Source organism: Lissotriton vulgaris, chromosome 1_1 (assembly GCF_964263255.1).
Source record: "Lissotriton vulgaris chromosome 1_1, aLisVul1.2, whole genome shotgun sequence".
NCBI classification, from domain to species: domain Eukaryota; kingdom Metazoa; phylum Chordata; class Amphibia; order Caudata; family Salamandridae; genus Lissotriton; species Lissotriton vulgaris.
In genome coordinates, this window is record NC_141685.1 from 1,807,831,157 (window position 1) to 1,807,848,654 (window position 17,498).

Consider the following 17,498-nt stretch of genomic DNA (forward strand, 5'->3'; position numbering starts at 1 on the left):
CCTGTCAATTGATCAGGGCTTGATCCAACACCGTTTTTTAGCTCACTGCACCATCCCAGTTTCAGAACCTGGCTGTATGCAAATTAGTCTGTTCCTGTCCCAGTGCATGATGGGAACAGGGCAAACCAAACTACAAAAGCCAATTCTTACACTGGGAAGGAAACAAGCTCCCGGGGACCGGTTTCTGGCATTACAGCCGTCTTCGGCCCGGTTTGCTTGAATCCTGATGGTGCAATGAGCAAGGGTCTCACATCTGAGAATACCCTTCCACGCTTAGGGTGGACAAAATTATTTACAACAAGGGGTGGTGAGGGACAGAGTCTCTGAATTAAGCAGAAAGCTCTCACCCTGTCAATTGATCAGGGCTTGATCCAACACCGTTTTTTAGCTCACTGCACCATCCCAGTTTCAGAACCTGGCTGTATGCAAATTAGTCTGTCCCTGTCCCAGTGCATGATGGGAACAGGGCAAACCAAACTACAAAAGCCAATTCTTACACTGGGAAGGAAACAAGCTCCCGGGGATCGGTTTCTGGCATTACAGCCGTCTTCGGCCCGGTTTGCTTGAATCCTGATGGTGCAATGAGCAAGGGTCTCACATCTGAGAATACCCTTCCACGCTTAGGGTGGACAAAATTATTGTGCTGATGACTGAGCGGTTCCGTCACGGCCCCACCCGCTCAACAGAACGTCCAGTGCAGGCGCGGAATCCATGCCGCGCAGGCCCGCCGTGACGGAACCGATCAGTCATCAGCACAGCGCGTCCGTGGCTGGTGACGGAGCGATTCCGTCACCAGCATGGGAGGGGTTAACCCTGCCTTCCCCCAGCCCTTTGCGAGGGTTCTTTCGATGCCTGGGAGGAGGGGGTTGCTTGATAGTTTCAGACCTATTTCACAACTGGCTTACATTTGAGAGTTGCCAAAGAGTTTCAGGTTTCTAGTAGGGAGCATTTTCATCATCTTCAACTCAAACATTGGGTATCTCAGCCTCAGATGTGGGATGCCGCCACCAGAGAATGTACCCCGATAGAGCGATGGGTACAGAGGGCAGGCACCTTGAAAGTGGCAATCTTCTTTCTTTATGTTCTGTTACTATCGACAGTAGACACCCCACAGACATGTTTCCTGACCTTTTGGGAGAGACATTTCAGAAGATGAGTGGAAACACTTGTGGTCGGACATAACCAAGAATAACTATTCAGTGTTATTAAGGGAGGCCCACTATAAGACACTCTTTGATTGGTACCTATACCCGCTAAACTCAAAAAGATACTCCCGGAGTCCCCCCGACCTCTGCTGGCGAGGTTGCAGCATGCTCGGAGATTTCGTCACATATGGTGGTACTGGCCTACTATCCAGCCCTTTTGGGAAGAGATCTTAACTCACATTGAAGACATGTTAGGTTAACCCATTCCGACTTCTATAGACAAAGTCCTTTTGGGCATCAGGGATCCGGAGATAAAGCACCAGACAAAAGCAGAAAAGGCAATAATGTGGGCTAGTCTGGGGGGGGGGGCCAAAACAACAATAGCAGCAGCCTGGAAAAAGGGGGAAGCACCGTCCCTATCACAGTGGCACTCACGTGTCTGGAGAATCCTCATAACCAGGGAAGGGATGGGAGGGGGGGGGGGGTATTCACTTTATTATTTGTGTTGTAATTCCTAACATTTGTTTTACTAAAACAGGCATGACTTTAAATCGGGATGGCTGGTATGGGGGCTCGCATAAAGAGAAACTGAACTTTTTGTAAGCACAAATGTTGTCACAAGGCCTTGTGTGTCCTCCGAAGCGTAATCTGTTATCCTGAATTTGTGTTGAATAAAAAGACCTTTGATTAAAATAAATACATTCATGACAGAATGTTTAACTTGTAACTGAAGCACTTTTGTCAAATATATTCAATAAAACAGGATCAAAGACAATACAAGACCAGTATCACAATCTATGAAATAAACATAGCAGCTTAATAACTACAGTTGTGCGTAAATCAAAGAAACTTAGTAACATTAGCAAATAAATAAAACTTAGTTAATAGCATAGGTATAAGGAACACATACATTTCAAAGAATGGGACAGCACATTTCCTTTCTGTAAAAAGTACAGTGATGATAAACATTTATTTTGTGTTTTCGAAGTCACTAAACAGCAATTGCCAATGAAATGCAATATTCTTCTAGTTCAGGAAAGAAGGTGATTGAGCAGATGATGGTATCTGGCCAGGATCACACCAGGGAGAAAAGAAGGGACACAAAGAGAGGCTGCCTGGTCCCACAGCGGACATTTTGATCAGTAGATTAGGTTAGCTTCCTCTCACAATGGCCTGAATATTTTGTGTTTATTTTATTAGCATACAAGAGTGACAGCCTGCTACAATGATCACATTCATCTGCCTGATTTTTTAGGTTTGGTCAGTCAAGGGCAGTTACTAGATGAAATAAAATCTGTTCTTATATTCTATTACTTTGGTACAATTCTACAAATGAAGATGTCAACCTTCTCTAAAGCCTTAAAAATAGGATACTCCTATAAAAACACTGTATAATCCTTATGACCAACTAACTAAGAGGCAAACTTTCTCTGTATGAAACACTATGTAAAAACTGACACAAGATGGACTCGTAGAACTATGTTCTGATATTACCTTATACTTGTCTGGCCCCCAAGATCCCACACTTGAAATTTAAGGTTTTTGTAGGTTACTGTCTCCACGTTGAAGCCAATGGCTAAAATAAAAACAAGATACAAATCAAAAAAATCTGCATTAGGACACCTGATGAACTAAATCTTCAGAAGACTTTGTCTCTTTTCACCCAATCAGTTCAAGTTTATCAAAAACAGCAATTAACAGTTTCAAACTGTAGGCACATCCATTGCAACAATACGTCAATATATTATTATAACTAACCCATATACCAATCCAAGGGCAACTACAGACACACTATATTGACTGAGCAAATAAAGCAAACACTTGTAAGAGAAAGCAAATGCCACATTTGGAATCAAAATTAATAAAATGTCAAAGTCATTGTAGGAAGGCTTCAAAATGGATATTAGATTTCTTGACCCTTTGTAGTTTATCAGATACAGTACTCTAATATAATTACCACAAAAGCATAAAAACTGGAAGCTTAGTATGGTTTACATGTCAGTGCACAAGATTTTGTACCAGTTAACTTACAGTGGTCCAAAATAGAAAGATTAATGAAAAGTCCCATATGAAAAGGTAACAAGCATTTACAATGCAATGGTTTCGCCTTTGGAAAAGTTAGAGCTATTGGCATTGTAAATGACAAAATTTGTATTTATGTGTTGGTTTGAAAACAGATAAATAAATGGCATTGTCATTTACATTGCCATTAGCTTAATCTCTCGCAAATGTGAGACCTATTGTACCCTACGGATGAGCTCAGCAGACAGCAATTAGTACCACACACACAACCCCCAGAGCCACACACCCAGAGCCACACACAAACACCCAGATCCAGCCACACACACCCAAAGCCAGCCACACACACACACACACACCCAGAGCAACACACACACACACACCCAGAGCAACACACACACCCAGAGCCACACACACACACACACCCAGAGCCCCCCACACACACACACACAGAGCCACACACACAGAGCCACACACACACCCAGAGCCACACACACACCCAGAGCCACACACACACCCAGAGCCACACACACACCCAGAGCCACACACACACACCCAGATCCAGCCACACACACCCAAAGCCAGCCACACACACACACACCCAGAGCCACACACACCCAGAGCCACACACACACCCAGAGCCCCCCCCCACACACACACACAGAGCCACACACACACACACAGCCACACACACACACACACACCCAGAGCCACACACACACCCCCAAATCCACACACACACACAGAGCCACACACACCCACCCAGAGCCACACACACCCACCCAGAGCCACACACACACTCAGGAGAGCAAGCACAGCGAGGGGGCAGGGAAGCAAGCACAGCGAGAGGGCAGGGAAGCAAGCACAGCAAGGGGGCAGGGAAGCAAGCACAGCGAAGGGGCAGGGAAGCAAGCACAGCGAGGGGGCAGGGAAGCAAGCACAGCAAGGGGGCAGGGAAGCCAGCACAGCGAGGGGGCTGGGAAGCAAGTACAGCGAGGGGGCAGGGAAGCAAGCACAGCCAGGGGGCAGGGAAGCAAGCACAGCGAGGGGGCAGGGAAGCAAGCACAGCCAGGTGGCAGGGAAGCAAGCACAGCCAGGTTGCAGGGGAGCAAGCACAGCCAGGGGAAGGGGAACCAGGGGGCGGGGGAGCAAGCACAGCCAGGGAGTGGGGAAGCAAGCACAGCCAGGGGGCAGGAAGCAAGTACGGGCAGGGAAGCAAGCACAGCCAGGGGGCAGGGAAGCAAGCACAGCCAGGGTGCAGGGAAGCAAGCACAGCCATGTTTCCAGTAGTTGGCTATTCTGAACAAACCATTGGTATCCGGCCTGCCACTCAAACGAAAACAACTCCCAGAATACCTTAAATAGCTAAATAAAACCTCAGAAGTAGAAACATTATGTCCTGACTACACGAGAGAGGCTGCAATTGTAACTGCGAGGGACAAATATCACTGAACTGGGAAGAAGACGGCGTACAACTATAGTGGAGGAATAACAACCTCGTACACTACTGCATACCACTGTGCTTTGGATCCAGGAACACCACAGGCCCAGGTTTGGACGCTACTTCAGAAATGCCACAGCACAGAAGGAATAACATTACCTAATGTACTTGTGTAATGTAGTTGGTGCTCATGTCAGATGATACACCACCATCTCTTGAAACTGCAGTACTTTAGTATGCAGTCTCCCAAATGCCAGGTTTGGCTCAGTGTAAATTGCATGTGTATTTTACACCTATGCATCGCCACACATTTCCAGTGTTTTCCAATTACTCGGCAGCTGTATCGTTTTGGTGCGAATCTTTGTGCAAAGGAACAAAGAAGTCAGGAGCTGTTTTGGTTGTTTAGTTAAAATTAACAAAACGATATATAAACGGTGAACGGTATAGTGGGAAGGATGGAAGCCTAAAACATAGTCACACAGTGACGCAATAACTCTTTGTTAATTCATAGACATTTCTGACCTATGTCTGCATAAACTATCCATGATGTAGATAAAAGTGCGTGGAATTTGCGGGCATAACCGGCCTGCATTTTTAGTCGGGAAAAACGTTGATGTGTATGACTCATTGCCCCACAACGCCTGCGTGTGGTAGTAAGCAGTATTAGGCGGCGCCTTATTTATCTCTGCAAAGCCTGCCTATTCTTTATGAAAAGCGGAAATATTCGCTAACAAGATTCCTTCCGAGCCTTACGGTCAGTCAGTCACACTGTACGGCTCGCGAGGGGGGAAATCGATGTGAATGCACAAAGGAGAAGTGTCTGCCTCTGTCTTTCTAACACAACAGTTTGAAAAATCAATTTTCATTGCTGAAGTAAGGAACTCCGGGGCAGTGATTAATTGCGGCCAGCATCACTTTGCGGGTGGTGGAAGTGCGTGGCCGCAGGACTTCTGCCACACAACACACCCAAGCTGTTGAAATATGTTGAGCTGCCTGTCACGTACACCTCTGGTGTTTAATTAGAAACGCCATGTGTTGCATCCGGGGTAAACTGAAAATCCCAATAAAGTAGTAAGGCTAGTTTTTTTTGGGTTTTTTTTTATTACAAAAGGAAAATACGAACATTTGCAAGGGACAAAAAGAGCGCAAAGCTACGAGTACCTCGGGCTTAGACCTGGTACCGAGGCTTGGAAACCAGAAGCGGGTGCCGCACCTTGATGCGCGGTGCGCGACTGAGCCGTTTTAAATGGTGACCTTTTCACAGTGGCACTGATGCAGCAACTAGGACAGGGAGCCAGCGAGTGAATATAAAGGCCTCGGGAAGGAGGCTGGGGCGTAACTGTAGTCTGTAGACAAACAAAATTATTATATAGGCTACACTGGAATGTGTTGCTCATTGTTTCGTTCGCAACCCACCCGTCCTAAACCCACGTCCAAAATGGCCAAAACATCACGGAAAAAAAAAAAAAGCACCGCCCACCGCCGCATGACTTGGGCAAAAGCCTACAATTCTCGCGCCCACGAATCTGCTCCGGCATTGACGGACAGATCTCTGTTCCAATGGCTAGCCTCCATTTATGGAGCTAGCCAATGGAACAGAGGGGCGGGACAACACACACATACTGTAGACATAAGATTTCGCCTGCGCCAAAAGCTGCGCAGTGCGCAGCTTTCGACAGGCGAAACCTAAAAAGGACAAGGAGAGACATAGGAGTGACATCATAAGACTGACTAAGTAAAATACCTTGTTGATAAAGTAAGTCTTCCATAATATATTGGTTTTTAACTGGCCATAGCTGCAGTGCTTTAGTCAGCATAGCATCCTGCCAAAAAGTAGGGAAAGTAGGTAAATACACAAATTATAAGAGCAGGAGGGATCACTGAAGGGACCAGGGTACATTTTGTAATTAGGGTTGACATTGAGAGAAATAGAGATGGATAAGTTAGAAATGAGTGAGCACTATTCAAGAACAACCAGGGCAGGGCACAGAGAGCCAATTGGACTTCAGACAAAAAGAACAATTGATGGACAGAAGCTGAATGTTGTCAAACATTCAGTACAGAGATCTGGGCCAAACTCCATCGTTTTTTGCTCACCATGCTGTAATAGTATGAACCCAGTCATATGCAAATCAGCCTTGAACCCGGTCCCCATGGGGACAGTCCAGCCCATACTGCCAGGCCTGGTCCTCTATGGACCAGAAACCAGTATCCTGGAACTCGTTTCGGTGTAACACCCCTTATCAGCCAAGATTGCTTGACTACAGTGGGCATGCATAAGGCTCGGTGCAAACTGGGGTGGCATGGTGAGTAAAAGAACGATGGATTTAACACAGATCTCTTGACTGAGGGGGAGTGTCCGAATAGTTCCATTATCTCGTTGTGTTGCACCCCAAGTTCATAGCAATAATAGGCGTTACGTGACTGGCGTACTCTGGTAAATTCAAGATTTAGGAAGTATAGAGATTCATCACTGAGAACTCGGTAACCCAAAACTATAGGATTTGTTTAGAAAATATTGCACTTGTAATGTCTAAGAGGTATGGATTATTTAGATAAAACACTCCAGGTCTCAAGTCAGCTTTTGATTTTGCAGAATAGTTGTTTTGTGTCTTAAACACAACTGATTACCAAATTGTAGATGGAAGTGTTTGCTAAAACTGAGAATGTTAGGATATTTTTTGAAGTTTTCAATGGCAGGCTTTATCCTAATCGCTGGTGGTATTGACTGAGGAGTGTGGCTCAATGGTTAGAGCGGCAGACCCTGATGCAGAGCTCCTGCCCGGGACCAGGGTTCAATTCCCGCCTCGGCGGCTCTTGGGCTCAATTTCCTGTTGCAGAGGTCTGGCCCGGACCAGGGTTTAATTCTCGCCTCGGCGGGTCTTGGGCTCAATTTCCTCGGACCTGACAATTCTCGCCTCAGTGCCTATTCTAATCATGGGCCCCACGCTGCAACTCTGGGCAATAGCTTGCTTAACCTCCACACCGGCCCCAACAGCGCTAGGATGCCTGGTTTCACCCTGGGGGTGCCCAGGAGTGGACACTTCACAGGGAAAGCCAGAATGGGTTCCTCAGCGGTATGAGTAATAGCGCCAGGAAACCCGCTTGGTGACAGTGCGCTCTACAAATACCTTGACATTTACATTTACATTCAATATGGTGTGGATTGCATCAGGGTCAGGTGCTTCCAATAAATGGGATTATGTGCTTCAAAGATAGCTGGAGTCATCTGAGCTGACTAGTTTGCGGGTTAGGTATATTTGGCTAGATGTACAAAGCTTTTTATTGTCTGCGAATGCTCTTATTTAGTGTTTGTGACTCTTAAAAGTCGTTTTGCTAAGGGCTAATCACGCTTTAGAAGTCCGAAAAGGCTTTCAGAACCTAAAATGGCATACCAATCTAGAAGGGGCTGGTTGTAGACATACCTTCTAAATACTGAATCAGTATATTATGTATCAATGTTTTGCTACAGAAATCTGGTCACAAAACATTGAAACTCTACTGACTTCCAAGTTGGGGTGGCAACACATTCGCAAATGGATCCCTTCCGGTTTATGAATTTAGAAAAGTGAAAGTAGGGGAGTATGCATTGATCCACAGGACCATTGCAACTTCTCACACAAATGTAAAAATTAAACTTTACTTTTTAAACCCAGATACGTTTCCTTCGTTTAAAAAAGATTATGTTTTTAAATATTAAAAAATAATTCATATACTGAAAGGCAGTCACAGACATGGCGGGCTGCTGACCCCAGCAGGCCACCATGCATATGAAGGCCTCTAATTGACTGCAGAGAGTCGTAAGTTGTGTTCTACCTCAAGAATAATAAAGAAATAGGCCACATTACGACCCACATCAAAATAAAAATTTCCAAGCACTAAATAGTACATTTGGCCTTAGTGGTTTTCCTATGTAAGGCTTTGTGGCCAACGTAGACTAATGGGGAGCCATTTATGGGTGATCAGGTGTGGGTGAAAGTGGTCCAGTCTTCTGACTCCAATGATTAGTCTAGCTACAGCACTGCGGCCTGGTATTAATGTTCAGTCTCTTCCACGCAGTACCCGCAATATTCGATCTAGCGTGTGTTTTTAGTATTAAAGTTTATGTTTAAGGATATTATAAAACCAGTGTAACTACTAATGGGTACACTCTGAAGCCTTGGGAAGTATCTTGGACGAAACACGTGTTGGCATAGTCACAGTCTTACATCCTCAGTCTTAGATAGAAAACTGACAAGAAGACAGAGGATATTTTCTCAGGAGACCTTACTTTCTTTATACTACGGGGAATCTCAGCGATTATATATTAATCAAGAAGGATTTTTTTCTGATATGATTCAACTGCATCTATTGATCAATACAGAATCACTCCACTCTTGGAAATTCTGATCTCAACCGAAGTACCGAGGCTTTACTTTGGGTGATTGATAGCACTCTACGAGGGATTCACAACACAAAATATAACTATTCTCCATCTGAAGGCCTGCTCCATTGGTATTGATACCAGGTCATATTTTAACCCTGATATAGTCCGTTTACGGTCGAAACGCATTGACTGGGCTAATGCATGTATTCATTCTTCTAATTGTGAAAAGAAAAGCAACAGCAAGATTCCAGTCTACATATGTTTCATTAATGCCATGATTTATAAGATTATATTGTACTTGACATCTGAATTGCTTTAGATATTAGTATGCTCCTTGATAGTGTCTGTACTATACCACGCTAGCCCTGATGAATTTCCATGGGTGACTGCTATACGAACGAAACGTGTTGGCAAAGGAGTTCTGTTGGCAAAAACAGCTTATTGAACCTGGACTGAATAAAAAAAATGTAATTAATTTTATGCTTTGGTGGAGGATGCTCAAAGATCTGGTAAAACTTGCCTTTTTAAAGTCCTATTAGGTTTATGCAACTGGCCTAAAGGGTTCAGAATGCGTAACTTTCCCCAGACTGCAAGTGATATTAAATCATGTTAAGCTGAGAACGGTACGAACCCAGTGCTTTAAAATGCACGTTGTCAAGTACAATGCATTTCAAGTGTTATGCAGTGTGTCAGTATATGGATGGCAGTCCCCCAAAAGTGAGCGCACCCCTTCTCTCCTGTACTTTACGTCTAGTCATCCCCTGTCACGGCCTCCCTCCTGCATTTTATAGACTCCACTCAAGGTTTGCGCGCTCTTTTGAAGAGTAAGGCACACTCGTCATAAACTGGCCTTACGAGATCTCTCTCTCTCGAGCCGTCTCCGGCGGCCTTGACTGCGCACGCCTGGGGGTGGCTGGCCAGCAGCTGTGTGTAGGAGCCGGTGCCCTGGAGGAGCCGCACTTCCTCGGAAAGGGAACACGACTCTGAAAACATGGCCTTGGACAATATTTGTGCAGGCCTCGCAGCGTTTGCCAAGTTCATCACGTCAGGCCCGGAGACGAGCGTTCTTGGGAAAGCGAGGAATAATGCCACTTTTTATTTTATACTCGTTTCATGAAAATAAAGTTTTACAACATATACAGAATTCCAAGTTTATTAGAAACCCTATTACAAGTACAAACAGTTTTTTAATGCTCCCTTGCGAAGTTACCTACAGCTGTGTACTCAGTAATAGTGTGGTGTGTTTTTTATCCTTGCTGGGTGCAATTCTGAGCAGTGTTTGACAGTTCAGAGCAGAATCTAATCGGTAACACTGGGTTGCGGCCTTTCTGCACAGATCTGTGAGTAACATACTGATGACAACAGGCTCGAATACCTCACAGAGAAAATTCGGTTTTTCAACATAATTAGGTAAATAAATTGAGAGCCATCCACATGGGTATAAAAATGCCTATTATTGAAATAGTCAATATTATAACAAATTTCTTGTCTCACTATAGCACCTCTTCTAAGCACGTGTAGTGGGTCTGTGAACAACTTAAAGCCACTAAAAACTACTCAACGGTGTACCTACTATGGACATCAACCACCTCTGCGCTGGGAAATCAGATCACCAGAAACGCACTTCCTACACCACGGCGCACACACTGGACAGACAGAGCTTCAGTGCTGGCAGCGGGAGCAGTATTTATTACATGACAAAAAGGTACCTGACTATACATTATACACTACCTTGAGAAACGTGCTCGGCGTGAGTCCGGGGAGAGATTCACACAAAATAAACACGCTTCTGTGGCTTTTGTATACATTTGGAGCGAATTTCCATGCATTTTTCCGAAGACTTCCAGGCCTTCTTTTTGGGATGCTCAAAACACCACAGCTTTCCAGGAGTAATGACCTGCGTACCACGTTAGACACGGGTAAATGTGTACGCGCTATACGTGTAGACATGCATAAATATGGTACAAACATTAATTTGCAGACAAAAACATATTTCGTCGTGCAGTAGCATTCCATCCTACAATCATGGTGGTCTAACACCCTGGATTTTTCGGGAGGGTCCCGGATTTATGGTGCCAGTCCGGCCTTCCCGGCATTACATTCTGATTAAAACACACGTGCCGTTTTCGAAAGGGGAGGGGGTGAGCGTGCCATTAAAATACGAAAATGTAGCGCAGGCAGGATCTCCTTTCCGCTGCCCAGCGATACAGCGCAGCAGAGCCGCGTGGTAAATGCTTCGCGACACCTGTTGCGTTGTAAAATCATTCCTGTCCCAGCAGGATGCAAAGAGGGGCGACTCGGCATCTGAACAGACAGACGCCTCAACTGACCTCCCCCGGCTCCTGGGATTTGGTCTCCGCTTCACTTCTGCATGTCTGAGAGAGAGAGGGGTCCTTTAATGAAAAGAGGATGTTGCTCTATTTTTGTGTGACGTGAGCACAGAGTGGCAGACTTCCGTTGTTACAATGAAGTTTGAGAATGCGACCCCTACGCCTTGTGTTTCATAAGCATAAAGGTAAAATAAGTGTATGGACTCGTGGGCAGCCGTCTACCCCTCCCCTTCTAGCAGACGCACACTGATACCTACCAGGCCTGAATGCAAACTATTCTCTCTGGTACTTTTAGTCCGGTTTTCATCTTTGCAAATGCATAGCTAGTCATCAAATAACATCAGATCCGGTAGCACTTTAGTGGGGACATTGAAACGGGTCCGATATTCATGCCTCTAACCTAACAGGGAAAACACTGCTGATTTCTGACCAATTAACATGTTCAGGTAATTCATATCAGTGATAAAGTCCCGTTTATGTTCCGGTTTTACTGAATCTTGCCTCTAGTTCTCAACAGGTTGTGATTTTTGTATTGTTTTTTCGTTCTACACATTACTCTTGAATAGTGTCTGTTCCCTGCAGCTGCCCGTGTTTAACTGAAAGTTGTACCAAAGTTCCCTCAAGCTGTGCCAGGAGCGCCGCGGCCAGTGTCCCTTTCCCAGCAGGTGCCCTGCACAGGCTGCACGTACCTTCCCTCATCCCCCGGGTCTGCAGGCTCAGGCTCCCGCCCGCCCTCGGCAAGGCGCACCGCAAGACTCGCAAAAGCATCGCAGCCGCCATGCTGCTGCTGCTGACATTGACCCGTCTGACAACCGCGCTTCCGCTTCCGCTTCCGGGTAACTGAGCCGGGAGAGTCACGACACAAACGATGGACTGCTGTGCAGGACAGGAGCTACAGAAAAATGGGATGACCGGAGGTAGGGTGACCAGATTCTCAAAGCAGGATCCTACGCCCACATTAAACCTGTATGCTGGGCAAGTCGGGCTTCCCTCCTCCGCTCTCGGGGGGGGGGGAAAGAGGACGAGGGGGGCGGGAAAGGTCACGGACGTCGGGAGGGGGGCGGGAGAGGACGAGGGAGGCGGGAGAGGGGCAGCTAGGAACAAATAAGGAGACCCGAGCAGCAAGGGAGGTGCCGGCAATGCCGGAACAGACTCGGGGGCGTTCCCGGCGTCGCGTGACGTCGGCAAAAGTTAAAGAATCTCGGGAACGCCCCCGTGTCTGGTCCGGCATTGATGGACAGGCCCCTCGTCCAATGGCTAGGCTCCATTTATGGAGCTAGCCAATGGGACGGGGGGGCGTGTTCCATAGTGCCTTACTGTACTCATTAGATTTCTCTGGAGGAGGAGCCTAACGGCTCCGCCCCCCAGCGAAACCTAAAAACCAGGGGCCTTGCAAAAGCATTGCTACTACCAATGACATTGAATGTCACCATAATGATACAGCATTGAAAGAAAGCATTTGTAGCAGTAGGGAAACAAGTCTTTTAGAAATTATATTCATGTGTTGGGACAAGGAATGAAGATGTCAAATGCCAGATGTAATACTGTGATAATTAGTTAGGAGGAACAGTGAAGTACCTCTACACGCCTGAGAAGGTGAGCTTTGATGGTGGACTTGAGTTCAGCAATGCAGGACCCAGCTCCGAGTGTGCAGGCGAGTCATGGAATGTTGTTTTCTCAAGGGAGTGAAGGACCTAAACCTGAATGGCGTGAATGATGTACCCATGGATGGAAAACCTATTGTGGCCACTTAAAACTACAAGGAAACATTCTGTCACAAGAGGGGAAGGAAGGTTCAATGTGGGCACTCTACTTGCTTTCAGGCCAGGGAGAGGGCTCACAGCCAGCCAGCCACCTTGGTGGTGGTAAGTAGAAATGGACGTGTGTATTTTAAAGTGTGTGTATGACATTGATTATTTTATTCAAGGTGAGACTGAAAACTGCAAGAGGCCCACTAAGGGCCTGCAGCAGTAATCCAACTTGCTCATGATCAGGGAAGAGGAACTTGGAAGTTTGGAAAAAGGAGTTGCGTAGTGGATTGCTTTTGTTTATAATCAGTAGTGGGGACCTGTTTGCTGAGTATCTGTAGATGATAAAGGATAACAACGACATGTTGCAAATTGCATGCAATGGCGCAAGAGACAGTTTCAGTGTTGTGGAGATGAAAGGGTAAACAGGTTAATGACAATGGTAAATTATGGGAAGTAAATAATTTCAGTTTTTGATATGTTTAGGACTTGGGAACAGAGGACCATCCAATGTCTAGACTAAAATATACACTTTTTAGAGGTGATATGAAGATATGAAGAATGTATGTTCTGTCAGTACAGTACTGAGAGGAAACATTATGGGATGATGCCAATAAGAGTGGTAAAGTGGAGGCAAAAAGAGAGTGCCGATAATCAAGTCTCTACGAGTAGGGGATCAAGTAAAAATTGAGAAGCACAGGGAGGCAGACCGTTCGGGCTTAACAAGACAGGAGGTAAACCAGCTCAACTCTAGTTTTATCATGGGAGAGGAGAATACCTAGCATGTGAATATAGGTGAAGGAGGATAAAGTAAAGTTGGTTATGATAAGCAGTGGTGAGAAAGTTGAACAAACCTGAGAACAGTGAACAGCGGTTAGATTAAAAAAAGATTTCATGCAGCACAGTTTAGGTTGAGGATAGTGGAAGTGCTGCTTTTGTAGGTTTAGCATAAGGTGTGGAACTGTGGGTGTTTTTGGGCACTGCACTGCATAAATGTGGATGAGCATGTACAAACTCAGTCTGTGATTATTCACAGCCTTTTGCAAGAGGTCTCTCCTTTTAGAAAACTTATGCACATTTGATTCTGTCAAAGAGAAGAGTAAGTCTGCTTCCAGGGAGAGAACAAGTCTATATTTATGGGAAAGGAGTTCTTATTATGCCAGACCATTTAGCCTGTGGAAAAAAGAAAAGTTGCATGTGCAAAGTTATATTTGAATCACATTCACGCATGCAGAGGTTTTTTCCTGGTGGAAAATGTGCATGACTACTCCTAGAGCCCTTTGCAAATCCCTTAAAGTTCATAAATCTGCTCCAACCCGAAAATTAACACCAGGTCCCATAATTAAGATGATTAAACTGGTGGTTTGTGAATTGAGCCCTAGGTGTAGTGGTGCTTTAGTGAATCAAGGGAATTAAGAGACAGGACAGTGGTTGAAGAGAAACAAGGCACCCAGCATGGTTTCTTAAGCCTCAATACAACTACCACTACTACAGAAATAAAATGGAGATCAAGTGAAGGATCTCAGGAGAGAGAATTTTTCATTAAAATGATTTGAGGTACAGGGTATGTCAGTTCCTAATGGAAATCAGTCATCCGCTTCCCATTAGGTGGCATGTTAGTGACCGATAGGCAAGCTGAACATTTCCAGTTATTGTCAAGATAATCACAAGAGTCATGCAGAGTATGAAGTGGAATGTCCATATGTGTAATTACCATGAAATGCTCCAGGATCTGGTTATTGTGATTGATGTGACCGATGACTAAAATATAGGGTTTCCTACCCAAAGCCTAACATATTTATGACAATCTGATAGACAACCTCTAGAGCAAATCCTACTATGGCAACACAAAGTTTTGGATATCATTGTGTCACATGAGAGGCTGTATTGTTTAATCAGACCAGATGAACACTCAAATCTGACTGGCAATAAATAATAAAACAGAGAGCTGACAACACATTCTGTTGTCTTCAGGTGCAAGCCTGCAGGCAATGATTCTCATGACATCCAGCATCATCACAGGAACCAGAGCAGTTATGCAGTGTCGAATGTTCCCTTTGCATCCCCATCGCCCATCATGTGAAGCAGCAACCACGCATCTAAATGAAAGCTAGACCCCTTTTGATTGGTTTATTGGAATAAGTATTAGCCACACCCTGCCCCTGCCCATCATTTTAGATAGGCTAGAGCAAATACTAGAGAAAGGATGGACATAAAGTCTTGTTAGAGGCAGTGGTTATTATTCCTGAATTGAAATATACTAGTGGCAGCACTAAACTTTGGCAACACGACCAGTCAGTTACACGGGTCCCGTATGCTTGGTCGGTTGTCACTACTTCTGAAAATCATAGAGATCAGGTGAGTGGTCGGATCTCCCTTCTAACTATAGAGACTGAAATCTTTCTCTCTCTCTGTCTTAAGGTCCGAGTAAGTGGTACACGAAGAAACAGGGTTACCGTTCATCTTTGACATTCTGGCAATGTGCCCATTGCTGTCCTGGCTCAATTGTTGGTTAAATAAAGACCTAGCCTTTAACCACCAGATACTGAGAGAAGTTCTGAGCCTGGACCACATGATTCACATCCCGTGGCTAAAATATATAAAGGACTGTTTTTTTGAGCTGGGGCGCCCAGACCTTTTTTTAAAGCCTGATCTTATTACCCCAGCGGACGTGGAGTTTGTAAAGAAGTCTTTTATTACACTCCAAAAACTCAATAGAGCTGGGGTAGATCTGTGTAAACCTACCGTCCGTAAATTTGTGATGCTCAAAACTACTCCTTGCACAGAGCCATATCTTTTGTGGCCTTTGTCGGCCCACAAGCGTTTTTTATTGACCAGGTTTCGTATGGATTATTTCCATCTTTTACTTGCTGTTCCGAAGGGAAGCCATAGAGGCCAGGTGTTAGCACCCTGTGGCTGCGACGGAGTGTCTCCACAGGATTTGCTACACTTTATGTTTTTCTGTAACCTCTTTGATGCTCCCTGAAGGTTCTTTTTAAAACCACTTTTAAAAAAGCTGAATTTTATCCAGGTCCGCCCAGCCCTTTGCTTTTTACAAATTTTGAAGCCAGTATGTATCCCATTTGTGGTTGGTTTCCTGAAATCTTCACTGAGGCCAGAAACTGTATTGAGAACTAGATTCAGATTCAATACCACTTTATTTTGATTAATTAAAATCATAAAAAGTACAGTATACAAATCGATTTGGGGGTAAGTAGAACAGAGCACAATTGGGGTGTGGCCAAGATGGCGGGGTGAGCGGACGCTTCCTCCCGTAGCTCCTCCGGCCCGGTTCAGCTCGAGCCCCGTTTTCTGCGCTTCTCTCCCCCCGCAGCTGCTCAGCGGGTGAGAGGAATGTGCTGGAGTTCCTGGTGCACACATTGATACCACTTTGACTCTCATCGCCCCGGAGGAAGCACTTTGAAAGTTTGTTCAAAGATCGAAGCACGGAGGAGAGCCTTGGGGGCGGAGCGAACTGCAGTGCTGTCCAGGCGCCTCGGCTGGGCCTGGTGCTGAAAGCTGACGATCCGGAGGGTTCGGATCCGCCGCGCTCTGAGGAATAACAGAGCCCTCTGTCCGGTGTCTAAGTGGCCGGTGTCGCCGGGGCACAGCGGACTTTGGACCCGAGTTGGCGCTTTGGCCCCTTCGCTGGCGACGACGGAACGCGGTGTGGTGCGGACCCCGGCTCTGGAGGCGACGGCCGGAGGCCTCCACGCGGTGGCCGGCCTGTATGGGCCCTCCGGTGAAATTGTGGGACATTGGCTGCGGACTTTCTTTGATCGCTGTGCCCCGGGGGCCGCCGGTGGTCTTGCCAGCCCGGGCCGCTCTCCCTGGCCCCGCCCTGTCGCCATCTTGCCCCTGAAGAGCTGGCGTTGACGACCTCCACCCGTGCCTCTGGCTGGTGGGTGCTTCCTTTTGCCTCGGCTACCGGACTAACTTCCCGAGGGGTACACAGCGGAGAGACCCTAACTTTGGCCCCCGGTCGCCACCCTGGTCGGGTGCCGCAACTGGCTCTGCCCGGGCCGGACCGCCATTTTGTCGCTTGTGACGCAGCACCCCAGCTTTCGGCGCGGTCTCCACATCTGGTGCCCACGGACGACTGGGCACCTCTGCGGCGGCCGGACTTGAGCCTTGCCCACTGCAGCGGCCACGATGTCTGGGAGAGGAGGCTCGAGGAAGGGGGACCGCACCCTGCCGGACATGCTGGGCAGGGCCCAGCAGCTGCGGGACAGAACACAACCGTCGCCGGGATCCTCCCGGGCCTCGGCAGACGCAACTGGAGGCGAACCGCCAGTCACGAGGTCCTTTATGGAGGAATTATTTAGCTCCCTCAAGGAAGACTTCCAGACATTAAAGAAGGAAGTGGCCAGCGAGGTCCGCGAAGTGCGCAGGGAGGTAGAGGGCCTTGGCGAGCGAGTTGACATGGTGGAAACAGCGGGCCAGCGCCGA

General features: G+C 46.5%; 1 protein-coding gene across 1 annotated transcript in view; it reads right to left on the reverse strand.

Moving 5' to 3' along the window:
* The window catches only part of ARL1 (ARF like GTPase 1), a 100,669-nt gene that overhangs the window by 51,701 nt on the left and 31,470 nt on the right, over nucleotides 1-17,498 (reverse strand). The window contains exon 3 of the mRNA XM_086919128.1: nucleotides 2,640-2,721. Within this exon, the coding sequence (XP_086775254.1) occupies nucleotides 2,640-2,721 (82 nt within the window). The remainder of the gene's footprint in view (nucleotides 1-2,639; nucleotides 2,722-17,498) is intronic.